Source organism: Danio rerio, chromosome 5 (assembly GCF_052040795.2).
Source record: "Danio rerio strain M-AB ecotype USA chromosome 5, GRCz13ab, whole genome shotgun sequence".
In the NCBI taxonomy this organism is placed as follows: domain Eukaryota; kingdom Metazoa; phylum Chordata; class Actinopteri; order Cypriniformes; family Danionidae; genus Danio; species Danio rerio.
The window spans coordinates 60,706,950-60,724,530 of NC_141025.1; the positions used below are offsets into that span (position 1 = coordinate 60,706,950).

At 33.8% G+C, this 17,581-nt stretch overlaps 1 protein-coding gene across 9 annotated transcripts in view; it reads left to right on the top strand.

Moving 5' to 3' along the window:
- traf2b (Tnf receptor-associated factor 2b) overlaps window positions 1-16,602 on the top strand; it is a 29,723-nt gene extending 13,121 nt beyond the window's left edge. For 3 of the 9 annotated variants that reach the window (XR_015491824.1, XR_015491823.1, XR_015491825.1), the window contains exons 5-12: window positions 1,347-1,508; window positions 2,047-2,121; window positions 4,320-4,394; window positions 8,266-8,607; window positions 8,710-8,767; window positions 12,923-13,100; window positions 14,703-14,851; window positions 15,526-15,827. Coding sequence is in view for 6 of the 9 variants with exons in the window: in XM_087254201.1 (XP_087110327.1) it covers window positions 1,347-1,508; window positions 2,047-2,121; window positions 4,320-4,394; window positions 8,266-8,607; window positions 12,923-13,100; window positions 14,703-14,851; window positions 15,526-15,744 (1,200 nt within the window). In the remaining 3 variants the exon portion in view is untranslated. Of the gene's footprint in view, window positions 1-1,346; window positions 1,509-2,046; window positions 2,122-4,319; window positions 4,395-8,265; window positions 8,608-8,709; window positions 8,768-12,922; window positions 13,101-14,702; window positions 14,852-15,525 lie in introns of all 9 variants that reach the window. The other 6 variants (XM_087254201.1, XM_087254202.1, XM_087254203.1 and 3 more) reach the window with 2 other exon arrangements.
- The last annotated feature ends 979 nt before the right edge of the window (window positions 16,603-17,581 follow it).

The following is a 17,581-nucleotide window of genomic DNA, read 5'->3' on the forward strand; positions in this document are numbered from 1 at the left end:
TTTCAGTTCACAGAGATTCAGTTCTTGGAGCATATGAAATAAAAATGGTTTAAATTTTGAGCCCTAATAAACTAGTCTTACTAGAGTTTATATATTTATAAAATCATAAACAGCCCAGGTCGGATTGCTGGTTAGGAAATTTAAAAGTGCGGTTTTTGATACTGACAGCTAGCATTTAATCAAATTCTAAATAATGGTACACACAGGTTAATGGTTACAACAGGCCATATTTGGCCATATTTTCTGTCACAAATAAATGTTGGTCAGTAATGCGTTACTGTAATTTGATAACAGTCCTTAACCATTTTATACCTCTAAAAATCTAAAACATTTTAGCCCAATTTTTTAGCATGTTATATTTGGTGTGATGGGAGGTTTTGTTTCCTTGTTCTGAGTAGCAGATATAACTACTATAGCACTTCCTACACCCTTCTATAACAGTTTAACAGACTGTTTTTTACTGTAATACAAATGTTTGACCTTTGATAGACAATCGAGAATGAGCACTAAAAGTAAACTAAACTTCAAGTTTCAACCACTAAACTTCACTATTGTTTCCTTACTGCGTAAATGTTAGGAAAAAAAAATCTATAGAAAACAAGTTAGTCAACACATCTTTATACATATCAGATATATTATTTGTATAATAATGACATATAATTTTAAATTATCACAAAAGTCAGAAATGTATAATGTGAATAGAAAAGCACTAGAAATAAAACATGTATTTTTCTATGTAACATTTTTTTACTACTAAATTTTGTTTTACTACTAAAATTCTGTAAGTTTTCTCACTTTCTTTGGTGAAACATAAAAAAGACTTTCTTTTGTAAAAATATATGCTGTTAATCCATGTAGTTAATGTAGATGCAAGCTAAAGGTTTGGAAGTTTTAAAAAGTACATTATAGCTGAACTATATTCTTATAAATAATGTAAAGCACTATGTTAACTTGCTTCAACAGTACGTGAAGTATTATAAAAAAATCTCAGGGATTTCCAATAGTTTTTGGAGATTTTTCCAGATTGTTCTTTATGGTAATACACTTATTTTCCATACTTATTTCTGTCTTTTCACTGTTTTGTTCAAAGGTCGGTATGTACTTTCATCCAAAAATGTCTTGTGACTTTTTAGTCATTTAAATACAGGAATTACAACAGGAAAAAGCACATGAGAATGTGGACAGTTTATAAATGTTGTTCAAGATAGACTGTGAATTAATCAAATGGAAGATAATTTGAGAGTTGACCTATAGTCATACACACCAGTATAATAACAGTGTTTTTTTTGTATACAACATACCCCAATCATTTGCGATATTTATGGATAATTCCTTTCCTTGACTAGAATCAACATGAAGGTCGCTGTGCCTTTGAACGTGTGAAATGTGAAGCATGTCAAGTGCTTATATTGCTCTCTGAGAAGGACCGTCACAATGAGCGGGAATGTGAAGCCAGAACCCTCAACTGTAAATACTGCAAAGTCACATTCAACTTTAAGGAAATTAAGGTAAGCATCCTAGAAGTGATGCAACTGCAGTTTTACTGTTGACTGTGGTGTACTTAATGTTTTTAGTGTCTACAGGATGTTGTAGTGTGTTTCGCTATTGTTTTTAGTCATAAACTTACTCTAAGTACCAAGATGAATAACATTTTTGTGAATAAAACATTGCATTACACATAATAAAATGTGGCTGAATTTGGGATGAAATTGTAGTTAATCCAAAACTGACCAATCTCTTTCACCATTATTTAGGCACCTATGCCAGAATATACAAACTTACACTTTTCTTACAATAAAAGTCAAGTATGACATTCAAGGAGAAAATGACAATAATCGTAGTAAATAGCAACTTACGTAATGTACCTCACATGAGTATCACATGGTTGATTGGATTACTACTATGAAAAAATTTGTCTATGTGTGTGTGTGACTGTAAACTGCAAATCCATAGGTATTAAGCAACATAAAAGAATGGGTGAGAAAACTAGTTGTTATTTCACCTTTGCTGATTTTTCCTCCTACACCTCTTTTTTTTCTGCCACAGGCCCATGATGAAATTTGTCAGAAATTTCCCATGCAATGCAAAGACTGTGGTAAAAAGAAAATACCCAGAGAGAAGGTTGGTCTGCATTCCTGTTCATATATTCTTTCTATTGTCTTTCCACAGTATTTAAAGAAGTCTTATGTGGATTTTTTGAAGGGCTAGTTCTCTTACAAATGACATTTGTTTGGTTCCAATCCCCTGAGACCTTCATTCAACTTCAGACACAAATTAAGATAATGTGTATTAAATCTGAAAGCTTCTTCATTCCTTATAGGCAGCAACTGCTTAGAGACATTCAAAGCCATGTGACTTCAGTGGTTTAACTATAATCATGCAAAGCACTAAAATGACTTTAGTGCAAAAACCACGTCATTAGGGTGCAACTTTACTATGGATTAGAGTCAGCAGCACAGCATGCACAGACGATGCTTTTGTTTTTTTTTCTGGAATTTGAATGGCAACATTGCTGTCTGTGAAGGACGAGAGAGCTCTCAGATTTAATCTGAAATATCTTAATTGTGTTGTTAAGATGAACAAAGGAATGAACAACATGAACTTGAGATATTGAAGAATATAGACATGCAAAGAGGATTCCCTGAAATTCTTATGAAATGGAAAAAATCTAAGTACAGTTTGGCGACCACAATGATGAAAGTCCTGCTTTCCAGACAGAACCCTGCCAATCGCCACACAGTTCTGTGGGGCAGTGCTCTGTACAGATTCGCTTCTTTGTTATGCCAAGCCCTGTCGTTTGGCAACTACTGTACTGAAGAAAAGACATTGCAGCACAGCACACCCCAACACATATTGTGTCTTTCCAGTGTCATCCAGTGTCTTTGCGCAGGTTTTCTCTCATTTTTTCCAGTGTTTATATCCGCGTGCTTTGGGTATTATTAAAACACCCTTAAAGGAGATTGGTGTCATGCTAATCTTTGAGCATGTGCAGTACACTACCTGATAAAAGATGTGTCGCCTATCCAAGTTTTACGGACAACAAATTATGACTTAAATTCTAGTTGATCATTTGATATCAGAAGTGGCTTATATGGAAGACAAAAGCCTCTAGATTACACTTATTGTGTTAAAATAAAATATGATCATGCTTTGATTTTTAATTATTTAATTAGAACAGTAAGTTCTGACTTTGCTTAGTAAAAAAGTCCTGTTACATAACAGAAATAATGTACAGTATCGAATATAAAGTCATGGTGCATTTAGAATGAATATTGTGTATGACTCCCATGAGCTTGGAGGACTGCATCCATACATCTCTGCAATGGCTCAAATAACTTATTAATAAAGTCATCTGGAATGGCAAGATTCTTTGGATTCATCTTCAATGCCTCCTCCTTCATCTTACCCCAGACATGCTCAGTAATGTTCATCTCTGGTGACTGGGCTGGCCAATCCCTGCACACCTTGACCTTCTTTGCTTTCAAGAACTTTGATGTGGAGGCTGAAGTATGAGAAGGAGCTCTATCCTGCTGAAGAATTTGCCCTCTCCTGTGGTTTGTAATGTAATGGGCAGCACAAATGTCTTGAAACCTCAGGCTGTTGATCTGCAGATCTCACGCACGTCCCCACACTGAATGTAACCCCAAACCATGGTTTTTCTTCCACCAAACTTGACTGATTTCTATGAGAATCTTGGGACCGTGCAGGTTCCAATAAGTCTTCTGCAGTATTTGTGATGATTGAGATGCAGTTCAACAGATGATTCATCAGAAAAATCTAGCATCTGCCACTTTTCCAAATGATCAACTAAAAGTCAAGTTATTATTTGTTGCTCTTACAACTGGCATAAATGGCAAGGCTTTTGTCAGGTAGTGTAGATTTCAGGATTCCCCCTTTGATTTAGACAGGATTTGGATCTTGGATGTACTTCTCGGTGTGCTGCAGATATGGCCATCGAGTAAACAGACTTTCCTTGAAAGGGCATGTTTATTGACAGGTGTAATTACGTTGTCCAATAGGTGTTGTTGTAGACTATCATTGGTGATTAACATAAAAAAATGGGAAAATGTGCACAAAATTAATAGGAGATGGCTGATACTATGGCTGATACTGAAAGCTTGTCGGTAAGTGGGTATGGGTTTGCGAGTGGTCAATTAGTAACAGAATTTTCAATTTTGGTTGAACTAACCCTTTAATTGGCCCTAATATTGTGTTGTACTATAATTAAATGCACCTGTTATTATGTCATGTTTTAATATACTGTAGAAATAAACTCACCTTATTTGTTTTTAATTCTTTTTTCTTCTACTTTTTTGCAGTTTCAAGAGCACACCAAATCTTGTGCAAAATCTAAGTCAGCATGCCAGTTCAGAGAGATTGGTTGCAGGGCAGTGGTATGTGTTTGTTTCTCAGATTGCACATGTACGTTCTGAATAGATGGGCTAAAGACGCTTTGAAGCAAGTTGTGAGCAAATGCCAAATTCCTCTATCAGAGATGAGACCTTTTATCAACATTTACATTTTAAACAAGTGGCAAAAGTAACGGGATGCATTAGAAAATAATAAATTACATGAAATCCAACCTGAAGTCTCACACAGAATCTTAAGTCATTTTAAGAATAGATTTGATCAAGTGGTTTTACCAGATGTCGTATTGGGCATGGTTTTTTGCTTCAAGGTGAAAACCCTACTCAGTGTTTGTGCTGCAAAACTTCCCTTAATATAAAACACATTTTACTGGACTGTCCTGCTTTTAATGATTCTAGAAGACTTTTTTTTTAAATGAACTCTTAAGGACATTTTTAACAAAGTGAAACCAGAAAAGATTTTACAATTTTTATTATGCATCAACATTAAAAATCTTATTTAATTTATGTATTCATTTGTTTGTTGATTTTAAATTGTATATTTATTATTGAAAGGTTCCTGCCATGAAGATAACCTTGGTTGCTGACATGACATTAAATAAAAAATACATTACATTACTTCTGAATAGATGGGTGGATAATATGATTTATGCTTACCACAATAAGGGCAGATTTCAGAATAGTCAGTACATTAGTTGCTTAAAAAGCCACAATGCTTTTTTTATGGTTGTAATGTTGCTGAACCATAAAGTTGCTTTGTGTCATGTAATTACGTTTAAATCATAGCTACCTTGCACTATGGAGTTGTTATTGAAGTGGCACAACTGCATACAAAGTACTTTGACTGTGTTATTGGAAATGAGTTACAAATCGACTTTGAGTTAAAGTGAGAAATTGTTAAGCACATGTCCTCTGCCTCCAGACTCTTAGTCATTTTTAAAGGCTGTCAAATTACTGCCTCTCTGTCAAAATAAGGGCATCTATTTGAATTTCTCAGGACCCAACTAAAATAGTTACAAGTGTGGGTTAGAAAAGTCCCAAACTTAAAGACATTAGGCTAGACAGTTTATCCAGTAGCCTACTGTCATTTTCATTTGTATATCATTGAAGGCCATTTTAAAATTGTAAATAACCCTCTTCCTGTGTAGACCTTACAAATTTCCCAAGTCCAAATTAAGCCAGTTGTATAGGTTTTTTTCCGGAATATGTCCTCTACTGGTCAGATAATACCATCTGAAATAAAGCATACAACTTGAGTGTAAAGGAAGATCAGTTGTGTGTGGTTGTGGTCACAAGGGCGAGGAAGACTTACAATAAATCTACAGTCTGACACACCCTGCTCTGCACTAACTACACAAGTGCTAAGCTTTTACAAAAATGAATAAGAAAAGACTTCACTTCATAAATCAAACCAAAAAATATATGCATATTTATGTGTCTTGGATTCTAGTTTCATTTATAAAACCCAGTGACATATGTCAAGCTCAAATCTGTAACAGTTACAATTGTATATACAGTTAAAGTCTGTGTTATCAGCCTTTCTGAATAATTTTTTCCAGCAGTTTCCGTTTAACAGAAAGACCATTTTTAAACATAATAGTTTTAATAATCGATTTCTTTGCCATGATGACAGCACATAATATCTGACTAGATATTTTCCAAGATACTAGTATTCAGCTTAAGGTGACATTTTAAAGGCTTCACTAGGTGATTTAGGCAAACCATTACACAACAGTGGTTTGTATGGTAGATCATCAAAAAAAAAAAAAAAAAAAAAAAATTGCCATAAGTTAATATTATTAGTGATCTTATTAATATTGTCTTTAAAGAGGTGGTCCAGAGTGTATGTTTAAGGCTTGGTTGTGTTGATTAGATGCAAAGCAATGTGTGCTCATTAGTAATAAATCACATTATTTTTATACTTCTACTCAGCTAACATTACAATGACTGACATACCTTCTAGTTTCTCTGAAAGCCTGCCCTCAAGAGGCTCTGATTGGTTAGCTAACATAATGTGCTTCAAACCTAAATATATATGAAAAATAGTTGTCAGATTTTTTTTTTAGAGAGCAGACATGAGGTTTTGCTATGTTCTCTTCATTTTATATACAATGCAGGGTCACACTGACACAGCTGCTACACTGACTATAATAGTTCATATTAGCTGTCAATCAATCACTAAGGCTTTCCACTGTAATATGACAGGGAGCTTTTGTGACAGAGGGAAATGCAAACGGTTGAAGAGTGAAAAGTACACCGGTTTGCAAACCCCACCTAAAGTTACAAATAATGGTGCAGATGACAGCAATCATGTGGTGAATGTTAATCCTCCAGTCGAGATCAATCGAGTGTTTTTGGACAAGGTGCCCAAATCACTATGAGTTGTATTTACTACGTGTTTAACGCAAATGGCCGCTAAACGTAAAATCTAACACTGTACAAACATCATCACCAAAGAAGCTCGCCTTTACTAAGTTTAAACTAAAACTGCGGCTCATAGCAAAGAACGGTATTGCGCCAGTGGTCATCATGAGAATCCTACTCTGCCCTGCTCATATATTGGGCCGGTTGACCTGCCTGCTTTTTTCCACAAACACAGAAAAAAGAAATAGGCTTATAACGAGTCTGAGCATTAAAATGACAGAAACTGAAACCAAAATTTCTAAAGAATGGCATAAGTGAGACTTCCCTTGCTTTCTTTTGTCTGTTCTTTCTTGAGATGCATATTATTTTTCTGTTTAATTACTGATGACTGCTTTGCGGCTTTCAGCATTGAATTGAATTATTTATTATAATCTTCCATTTGTTTTGTAGCAGAAATGTTATTTATTTAAATTGTCATGCATATAAAAACAATAGTATAAAATAAATATTTCTTTATGCAATTGTTAGATTTTTCCTTAGCTTAACCATTCGTGCGTGGCTCACTATTGTATTAGATTACTCTAATACATAAAATAAGTAACCTAAAGAGACACTGCAGCGCTGCTGAAGCTTGTGGCTGTTTACAGGGGTTTGATGGATAAAGCAGTATGAATTTGTAGCTAAATTGTTAACAGTCCCAAACGGTATTTCCTGTTGTTTACGTCCTTGCTACAGCATACTGTTGACGCTAGACACTATGCATTTAATAGATCAGTACAAATACTTAAAGGTTGTGGCCCACAATCCATAGCTTATTCCATTACGGTCAGACCTGCTCCTTTATAGAGGAGTATTAGCCAAATGCATCACTGACCTGGGAGAGATTCTGGGTGCTGTCCTTTGTCAAATGCTACAGCTATATATGTATATTTTTTATAACTCTCTGGAACATAATTACAGTTAAATTGTAAGCTATTCTCTCTTCGTGTTGTGTATTTTGGAAGCCCAAATACAGAAACAGAAGAAGCTCTGTGGAAATAGCAGAGTTTGAACAGCATTTTAGCTTTCTCTGCTATAATATTACAGCGCCTTTGCCTTTGCTGCGTTGGGTGTATGCACGTAGTGATAAATGTGCATAACCTGAAATGTTTGTGGTCTCACTAGCCCTGATGTATTTTTTTGGTAGTCCCCCAAAATCATTCACTGTAGGCTTTGCTAAGCTAACTCTGTAAAAGCCAATGTCTCTCTTTGCATTGAACTTTGAGCGTATTACATTTAGAGATGTTGTTTATGTTCACACAGCTACGTTATACATGGACTTAAGTTTAACATATGATATCTTAATGGACCAACCCCTTTAAACTGCTTTTTTTCTAGCCGAAAAATGAAACTAAGTATTTAGTTTTACATTATTATTTGTATAATTATTTAAGTATACAAAAACCTCACTCCAACATTACGTGGGAAATATTTGAAAAAGAAATCACATAAGGCTGATCATTTTTATTAACTGGATACCTTATTTTGTACACAGGTTGACAATTGCAAGCAACAGGAGCATGAGCAGACCAGCATAATGGAGCATTTGCGTCTGATGTTAGCTTTGCTATCCTCCATGCGCCTGCGAGCAGAAGGGGCTGGAGAGTGGCAGGAAGACGTTGGGCTGGGATTGTATCGCGGACCTGAAGATGCACCACCAGCAGGAGCTCATAATGTAGGAAGAGGAGGCGGTCCTGGTGTTCAGAAAAAAGTCACAACTTTGGAGAACATAGTGTGTGTCTTGAATAAAGAGGTGGAACGCTCTGCCCTCACCATGGAGGCGATATCCCGGCAACATCGCCTGGACCAGGAAAAAATTGAGAATTTGTCAAACAAGGTATTACACACACTGGGCAGAAAATGATGCACCAAAATAGTTGTGCAAAAACACTCGGATTTATGCTGGATTTATAGGATTGTTTTTCCTTTCGGACTGCAGAGATGGTTTTGATGCTCTGCTATGTGTCCGAGCATGATGCGAGGCTCTCACCTTGCAGGTAACAAAATCATGATGTATTGAACTGTCTTGTTCCATAATGGGCAGGTGGAGAGCTTTAGAGATATTTTATAAATATTGCTCATTATCTCTTCTCCTCCTCCAACTTTCTGTTGTTAAAAGCCTGGAGCACAAGGAGAAAAAATGATGGAAAGTATGTAACAAAATCAATGGCCAAAGTTTTGAAATGAATATCCTGTCCAATAGCACTAACTGAAAAAATACATTAAATACCAACTGCTCGCATTTTAATGACTTGAACTGCTGGGGTTTGTAATTTTAGGTCCTAAAATTTAACATAGCTGTTCATTTAAGCTGTGAATATTTCAATACAAAACACAATTTCATACTTAAATCCAATACTTCATATTCAACTTCCAAAATATTCAGTTCTGTCTAAAAATACGAAGTATAATATTCAAAAGATCTTTCAGTTAATTTTTTTTTTTTCAGTTCAAAATTTTGCTTTCATAAATTCAATGGTTCAAACTTGGCTGTTAAAATTCGACATTTCATCCAGGAACTGCAGGAAAAGCAATAGATTGCAGATGGCACATTCAGTAGCAGATGAAAATGGACCAATTTAAGATTTTTAAACCATTAAATAATGTGAGGGAAAAAGCTAATAATTGGACAAACAGTAGCGGATTTAGGCATGGGCAATATGGGCGATCGCCCATGGTGGCGTCTTGCTGGGGGCGGCATGGGGAGACGGTGCAAAAAAAAGTGTCCCAATAACAGCTTTAAGATAAGATTTACTTTATGCAAGTGTATTAATTTAAAGTAGTTATCCCAGAATAAAGACGTTAGGGGCTATTCACGTTTGGCATCTTTTGCACACGTAAGTTTATTATTGTGTCAAGAGCAATTTATTTAGTTTTACAGTTAGAGTGGATTTTCCTTATTATACTAGTATTATAGTAGCGGTTTTTTTTTCGGTGTAAAGAATAACTGGATGTTTACAAAAACATTTTGATATTGGTAAGGGCGTCTGCAACTTTAGTGAAGCATCAAATCACCATCATAATAACATTCAAAACATGTTAATGATTGCATAAATGTATTATTGCTTTTTAAAAAAGTCACATATTATGTCTATTATCATGCACAAATTGTACTAAAGCAATCTAAAAAGTTCATATCAATAAGTTTTCTCTTTGCACCACCAGGTGGCAGTCTTTGTACTTTTATTTCGGGGGTGCAGATTGCATAAGTTTTATTCATATATGTATATATATATATATATATATATATATATATATATATATATATATATATATATATATATATATATATATATATATATATATATATATATATACATATATATATATATATATATATATATATATATATATATATATATATATATATATATATATATATTTAACTTTATATATGTATAGTTAAAATTTTTTTTTTTACTATTTTCCCAAGTGTACATAACTACTACTGTAAGGAAATATCAGAATTCGGTACATACTTTTAGTATTATCTTTGCTTGAACAGACCCAGATCTAATCCTGTTTATATGAATTTAACCTGCTCCCGACCAGGTTTGATCTACCAGAACAGTTGCTATGACAACAACTCTCGGATCACTTTTGAAGAACGAAACGATCCTGGATCGTGTCAAATCGTCAATAACCAAATCCAGCTAACTGAGTAATCCACATACGAAGAACAGACCCCTGGTTGTTTATATGCATGGTGATATGCGTTGACATGCAAGTTGACAAACTAAATCTTATTATTTCAACTAAGCATGGCTATGAAGCGGAAAGGAGAAATAATGAGTTAGGGAGGTAACTAAGACTTCATAACATTAGCTTTCGGCCAATAGTCGGGTCTAAAACAACAGATAATTCTATAATTTTTTTTTTTTTTGTATTTTTAGAACTGTCATAATTAATATTCATGCAAAATATCTGTATATAGTTTTTCAGTTACATTTAGCACTAATTTCTTTTATTTATTTAGAATAATAATTGTATAATAATATTAAACAAATGTATATATTTATTGAAAATTTATATATTTAAATCTATTTGTAATAATTATTTCAAATGTATAGACTAAAAATATATATATTTAAATATTTAAAATATATAAAGCAAACCACAAAGTGTTTTTATTTCTTGGGGGATGAGGAGGGGGTATGTTTAGGGTGCTTTCACTGGGCACAACAGTAGCGATATTAGTATCAGTCTTGGACATTATAAGTAGGCTAATAAAAGGATTATGAGTAGGCCTAAATTGAGTAAATGAAGTTTTGGACATTTATATTAGCCCTATTGTAATGAAAGCCAGCTGGGGATCACGCAAACCGCATTCCTTAGATCTCAAGAGGTGATCCAGCTATTTTTATTTATTTATTTTTGAGTCTTTGACTGATATTAATATTAAATGCTACTTTTGTGCTTTTTCCTCACCTATTTACTGGTTTAAAAATCTTAAATTGCTCCATCTTTATCTGCTGGTGAAAAAGGAATCTGTAATCTATTGAATATTTTATCTGCAATCTATTGCTTTTCCTACAGTTTCCGGATGTAATGTTGAACTTTTACAGCCGAATTTGAACCACTGAATTTATGGAAGCAAATTTTTGAACTGAAAATGATCTTTTAAATATTATACTTTTGTTTTTTTAAACAAAAAAAGTTGAATATGAAGTATTGAATTCAAAGTAAGAAATTGTGTTTTAATTTAAAATATTCACAGCTTAAATAAACAGCTATGTTAAATTTCATTACCTAAAATTACAAACCCCGGGGGTTCAAGTCATTAAAATGCAAGCAGTTGTTAAATCAATGTATTTTTTTTTTCAGTTAATGCTATTTAACAAGCTTTTTAATTTACAGTAATACTTTTGCCATTGATTTTGTTACATAGAAAAGTACTATACATGATCAATGGTTCCTGCAGTCTGTATGATTTTTTGTTTTTGACTGAAATTGAACAACAACAAAAAATATTTAATACTCAATTGTACATTTAAGGTTATAACAACTTGTCACTGGTGCACTACCTTTATTTGACAAAAATGTACATCATTTACTCTAAAGGTTGCACAGCAGTACTATTGAGTAGAAAGGTGTCAAGAGCTCATTGTGATATTAATGATAATGTTTTGGTGAATTTAGATGACCCAGTTCTGCGTGCAGCATAGAAGAGAGTTAATCAAATGGGTTTGCATACTTTGCAAATTTTTATGTTAATTTTGGCAAAAGTTGTTCTTTATTTAAAATAAAGCCAGTTTTATTCAAATTAAAGTTCAGACGTTTGATTACCAGTGGAAGCCTTTACTACCAAACAGACATGCTTTGTTTTCATGTGGCTGTTACTGGTGAAACACAGACATGTGTCTTTCCTTTACCTGCAGAAGAGCCTTTGCTGTCTCTGTCATGACCTTTTATTCATGTGGGATGTTAAAGTCCACATTTCTCTAAATGATAAGTTGATTATTAAGTTAAAATAATGACAGAATTTGTCCTTCGCAAGTTTTCTGTGGGTCTTAAAATGTGTTTAAGTAAATATTTGACAATCCAAAAAGCCTAAAAGAATTTGATGCTTGAACTTACGATGCAAAAAATATACATTCAGTTTAATAAAAATTAGTTGTAGGCAGAAAGCAAAGACAATGCTATTTTTGTTTTAATCTCAAACATGCTTCACTGTGGCCAGCATAACAGAAAGCTGTAGACATATATAATGGAAAATGAGAAACAAAAATCATTTAAGACATTTTGTGTTCCCCTCAAAGTAAATACTTTACATTGTGTTAAAGATTTCTTTAGATTTTTTTTTTAAGTTACATGTATCTTCATAAAACTACAGAAACCCTATGCAAATTACCATAGACATCTTTGAGGTATCAATTGGGACAATTTATTGAAGATGCATTAGTGGCTCACTTATCCTTCTACTGTTAAGTAGTTAATTATTTGATGATGACACAGTTTTTCAATTTAATGACGCTACAGTGAATGAGACTATCTATATTCATTCCTAATTATCTTTTATCTCAAAGTAAAGGATTATGTAGAAGTAGCTTTCAAATGTTAACATATTGTTGCCACACTACAGTCAGCACATTGCTGTTGAGCAGTTTCATGACTCTGTTTGTCCTTCTTTCTGTGTTTGATGACTCTTGAAGGTGCGACAGTTGGAACGGACGTTAACCACGCGAGATCTGCAGTTAGCAGAATCTGAGCAGTCTTTGCGGGAGCTGCAGTTTTGTACATATGATGGGGTTTTCATTTGGAAAATTGCAGAATTCTCTCGACGCAGGCAAGACGCAGTGGCAGGCCGAGCACCTGCCATGTTCTCACCTGGTAAGATTAAGATCACAATAAAAGGCTGTTACAGGTTCTGTGCAGGTTAAGGTCCACCTGAAATTAAAAATGACAATGTTTAGTTTGCTAGCTCACATTCTTATGTTTTAGGTAAATAATTAATTCATGCAATGTAATCTTTTTTTCGGAAAATGTGTTTGTTTTGGTAATTTAATCAAAATGATCATATTTAAATAAAAGTCTCATGTGAGTTTTAAGCTTAATAATCAGGATTTGTTGCATAATGTTCATTAGCACAGATAAATTTTATGATCAGCTCAGAATGTTGAAAAGAGGTTATGCCATATATATATATATATATATATATATATATATATATATATATATATATATATATATATATATATATATATATATATATATATTAGAGCATAAAATAATAACTTGACTAGTTGATCATTTGGAAAAGTGGCAGAAAGTAGATTTTTCTGATCAGTCATCTGTTGAACTGCATCACAATCATCACAAATACTGCTGAAGACTTATTTGAACCCGCATGGATCCAAGATTTTCATAGAAATCAGTCAAGTTTGGTGAAAGGAATGTCATGGTTTGGGGTTACATTTAGTATGCGGGCATGGGAGAGATCTGCAGAGTGGATGGCAACTTCAACAGCCCGAGTTATCAAGTCATTTGTGCTGCCCATTACCTTTCAAACCAAAGGAGATGGCAAATTCATCAAGAGGGTAGCCCTCCTTCTCATACTTCAACCTCCACATCAACGTTCCTAAAAGCAAAGAACGTCAATGTGCTCTAGGATTGGCCAGCCCAGTGGCCAGACATGAACATTACTGAGCAAATCTGGGGTAAGATAAAGTAAAGAGTCCTGCATGAACGCTTTCTTTTCCATTCCAGATGACTTTATTAATAAGTTATTTGAGTCATTGCAAAGATGTATGGATGCAGTCCTCCAAGCTCATGGGAGTCAACCACAATAGTAATTCTTTTTTGACTGCACCATGACTTTATATTCTATACTGTACATTATTTCTGTTAAATGAAAAGACTTTAGTATAATCAAAGTTAGACCTTACTGTCCTAATTAAATAATTATTTAATAATTATTATAATCATATTCTGTTTTGGTGAAATAAGCGTCATCTAGAGGTCTTCGCCTTTCATATAAGCCACTTCTGATACCAAATGATCAACTTGAAGTCCAGTTATTATTTGATGTTCCTAAAACTTGGATAAGGTGACCAGAATTTTGTCAGGTAGTTTACATATATCCTGTATTATCAGATGGCCATAAAGTGATTAATTTTTTCTAAATTGTTAAAATATTGGTCAAGTCCAGAGACACCTTGATTTTGAAAAAAAAAAAAAAAAAAAGTAATAAGTGGTCATAAATGACAATTTTTTCAATTCAAATGAGTAGCTACTTGGACAAGTGCATAGTACAGTGATTAACTTGGAAAAAAATTAATGATATTAATTCAAAAGTTTGCCATTCCCACCTTACATATGCCATTTTCAACTTTGTCAGTTGAGGAATTGTGAAATTTAATCAGGTAATTTTTAGTTTATTTGTGCAGTTAACTCATTTTTGATCCTGCCTGATGACTTTTCTTTGTTCTTCAGCATTTTACTCCAGTAAATATGGGTATAAGATGTGTCTGAGACTGTACCTGAACGGTGATGGCACAGGTCGAGGCTCTCATCTCTCTCTGTTCTTTGTGGTCATGAAAGGCAAATATGATGCTCTGCTGAAGTGGCCCTTCAGCCAGAAGGTAAATCTTCTTTTTACTATTTAATTTTCTCTTATAGCCTTTAAAGATGCCATAATATGAAAATCTGGCTATACCTTAGCATATCTGAATAACAGTTCACATAAATTGAGCTTTATACACTATAGCTTCCTTGTACTTATGTAAGTCCTGTGAATGTAAAACAGGCCAATTGGAACAAAACACAAATTCTGCCTATATACATCATTAATATGGACGCCCCGGCTATATGTTTGGCCACAATTCCTAGTGAGATTACAACAATTGTATATTTGTTTCTTATTTTTAAGTTGATCTAAGCTTCTGTTAAACAGATCATGTATGTGTTATTTTGAAATCGGGACAGTTTATGTATGTGTCCCGCCCTAGCCCCGAACACACACACCCCAGAGAAAGAGAGGTCCTGTGTGTGTACTTTATTCTCAGAAACGGCAATGGCGTTGTAACAGGGGAAACATTAACTCATTTGATTACTCGTTACTGACTAAAGTCCCGCCATTAGTAATGACGTTTATTTATTGCACCGTTATTCAAATTACTGTTGTTGAGGGCTCTAATGTTCGCCCCTTTTTTCACATTTTAGTACCGTTCGCTACCGAACTTCGATACTTTTGACAACACTAACAGCTATTACAGTTTGTGATTCCAGTCGCTCTCCCTCTGTTCTTTTCTCCCAGGTGACATTGATGCTGTTGGACCAAAATAACAGAGAGCACATCATTGATGCCTTCAGGCCTGACGTGAGCTCCACATCTTTCCAGAGACCCATCAGTGAGATGAATATAGCCAGTGGCTGTCCTCTCTTCTGCCCCCTCGCCAAGCTGGCAGGCAAAAGCTCATATCTGAGAGACGACACCATATTTATTAAAGCCATAGTCGACCTTACTGGCTTATAAGACCAAATAGATCACTCATAATAACAATTTATGATATTATTGTGCTGCGGAAGACACATATTTGAAATATTACATAATAGAAATAATAATATAAAGGATAATATCATGGTTATTATGATTTTTATAAACATTATTTTTATTATTATCATATTGAAAACATTTAAGGTTCTAGAACTTAATGTTTTAACTATACTAGTAGATTACTTGCATTATTATAATCCAAAGATTTGCTTATTAACATTAGTTAATACACAAGAACTAACAAGGAACAACCTTATTTCAATTAACTAACGTAAACACCGGTGAATAAATACAGCAATGTATTGTTCATTGTTGGTTCATGTTTGGTAATATATTACAAGAAGGTTCCAATAGTTCATGTTAAACTGTTACCTTAAGTGTTATTATTATTATTATTATTTATTATATGCAAAATGATAATGTTGTAAAGAGACATCCACACCAATAATTGCACTATTGTGATATAATTGAATATTTAATAAACAATATATATTTATATACTTTATGTATACATTGTATTTATATTATACCTACAATATAGAACTACTTCCAGTAGTTTAAGGCAGTACTAAATTATTATACTGAGATGCAGTTAGGATTTTTATTGCATTGCTTAGAGCTATGATATTTTGTTGAAAGAGCTGAGTATAAATAGTTTGCTATAAATGAGCACTCTGCTTTAAGTAACTAGACTGGTTTAATAATAGAGGGATTGATTTTACATGAATACTTATTAATTAGTGCTGTAAGCTGGTTGAAATGGATTGTTGTGATGGTTTGTACGCTGCATAAAGCTACAATATTAGTAGCAAAAATAAAATGCTGGACTAAAAGATTGATTTGATTGCTCTGGCATTTTAAATGGTTTCACAGAATATATTGCTGTAGATGCTTAATCATCCAACCCTGGTGAAAGAGAGCTTATTATTACTACTATCATTTATTCTTTGTAAAGTCGATGCACACCTGTTTAAACTAGCAGGTGAATGGGTTGTATTGTAAAGGCTGCTCAGCTTTACTAAAGGAGCTGCTGCTTGGATATTAGTTGGCTTTTGCTCATAGGTAAAAAAAAAAAAACAGCATTATCTTTTTTCGTTTGTATTTCTCTTAGACATATTGTGTTTTATTTTACTCTTTATACAGGTATGTGCCAAAAAATGTTAATATTGAGGGAAAGTCCATTTATTTCCGAATTAGTTCGCTAAGTGAAGTTTGTTTTTAAACTAATTTCGAGAGGGGCATGCACCTATGATTGATAGCAGCTGGTTGTCATCAGCTAACACATGATTCACTAATCAGACGATTCCTAAATCACTATAAATAACCAGAGGACCTCACATTAAGCTGCGGTCACACTAGAGTTTGAGCATGCGATATTCTGTCATGCAGCGCTGCGAAAAGGGGCAAGATTAAACTAGCTAATTAGACTGTTAAAAAAGCAAGCGATTGCTCTATGTTTTAAATTTCTAACCATAGAGGTCAGAATGCCAAACACGCTTTATAATCAATCATCAGCTAAGGTAGAACTATTGGAACACAAAGTGAAATATTTCAAGCCTTCAATTGATTTAATTTAAACGATTATAGATTACAAATGTAAAAGACCCAAATGCATTATTTTATCAAATTTAAATATTTCACGTGACCAATAATAAAAAAGGATCTTTAACACACGTTGGCCTTCTGAAAAGTGTGTTAATGTACTGTATTATGTCCTCAGTACTTTGTTAGGCCTCCTTTGGCACTAATTACAGCATCAGGGTTATGTGGCATGGAGGTGATCAGCCTTTGACATCTTTGAGATGTTTTGGTAGTC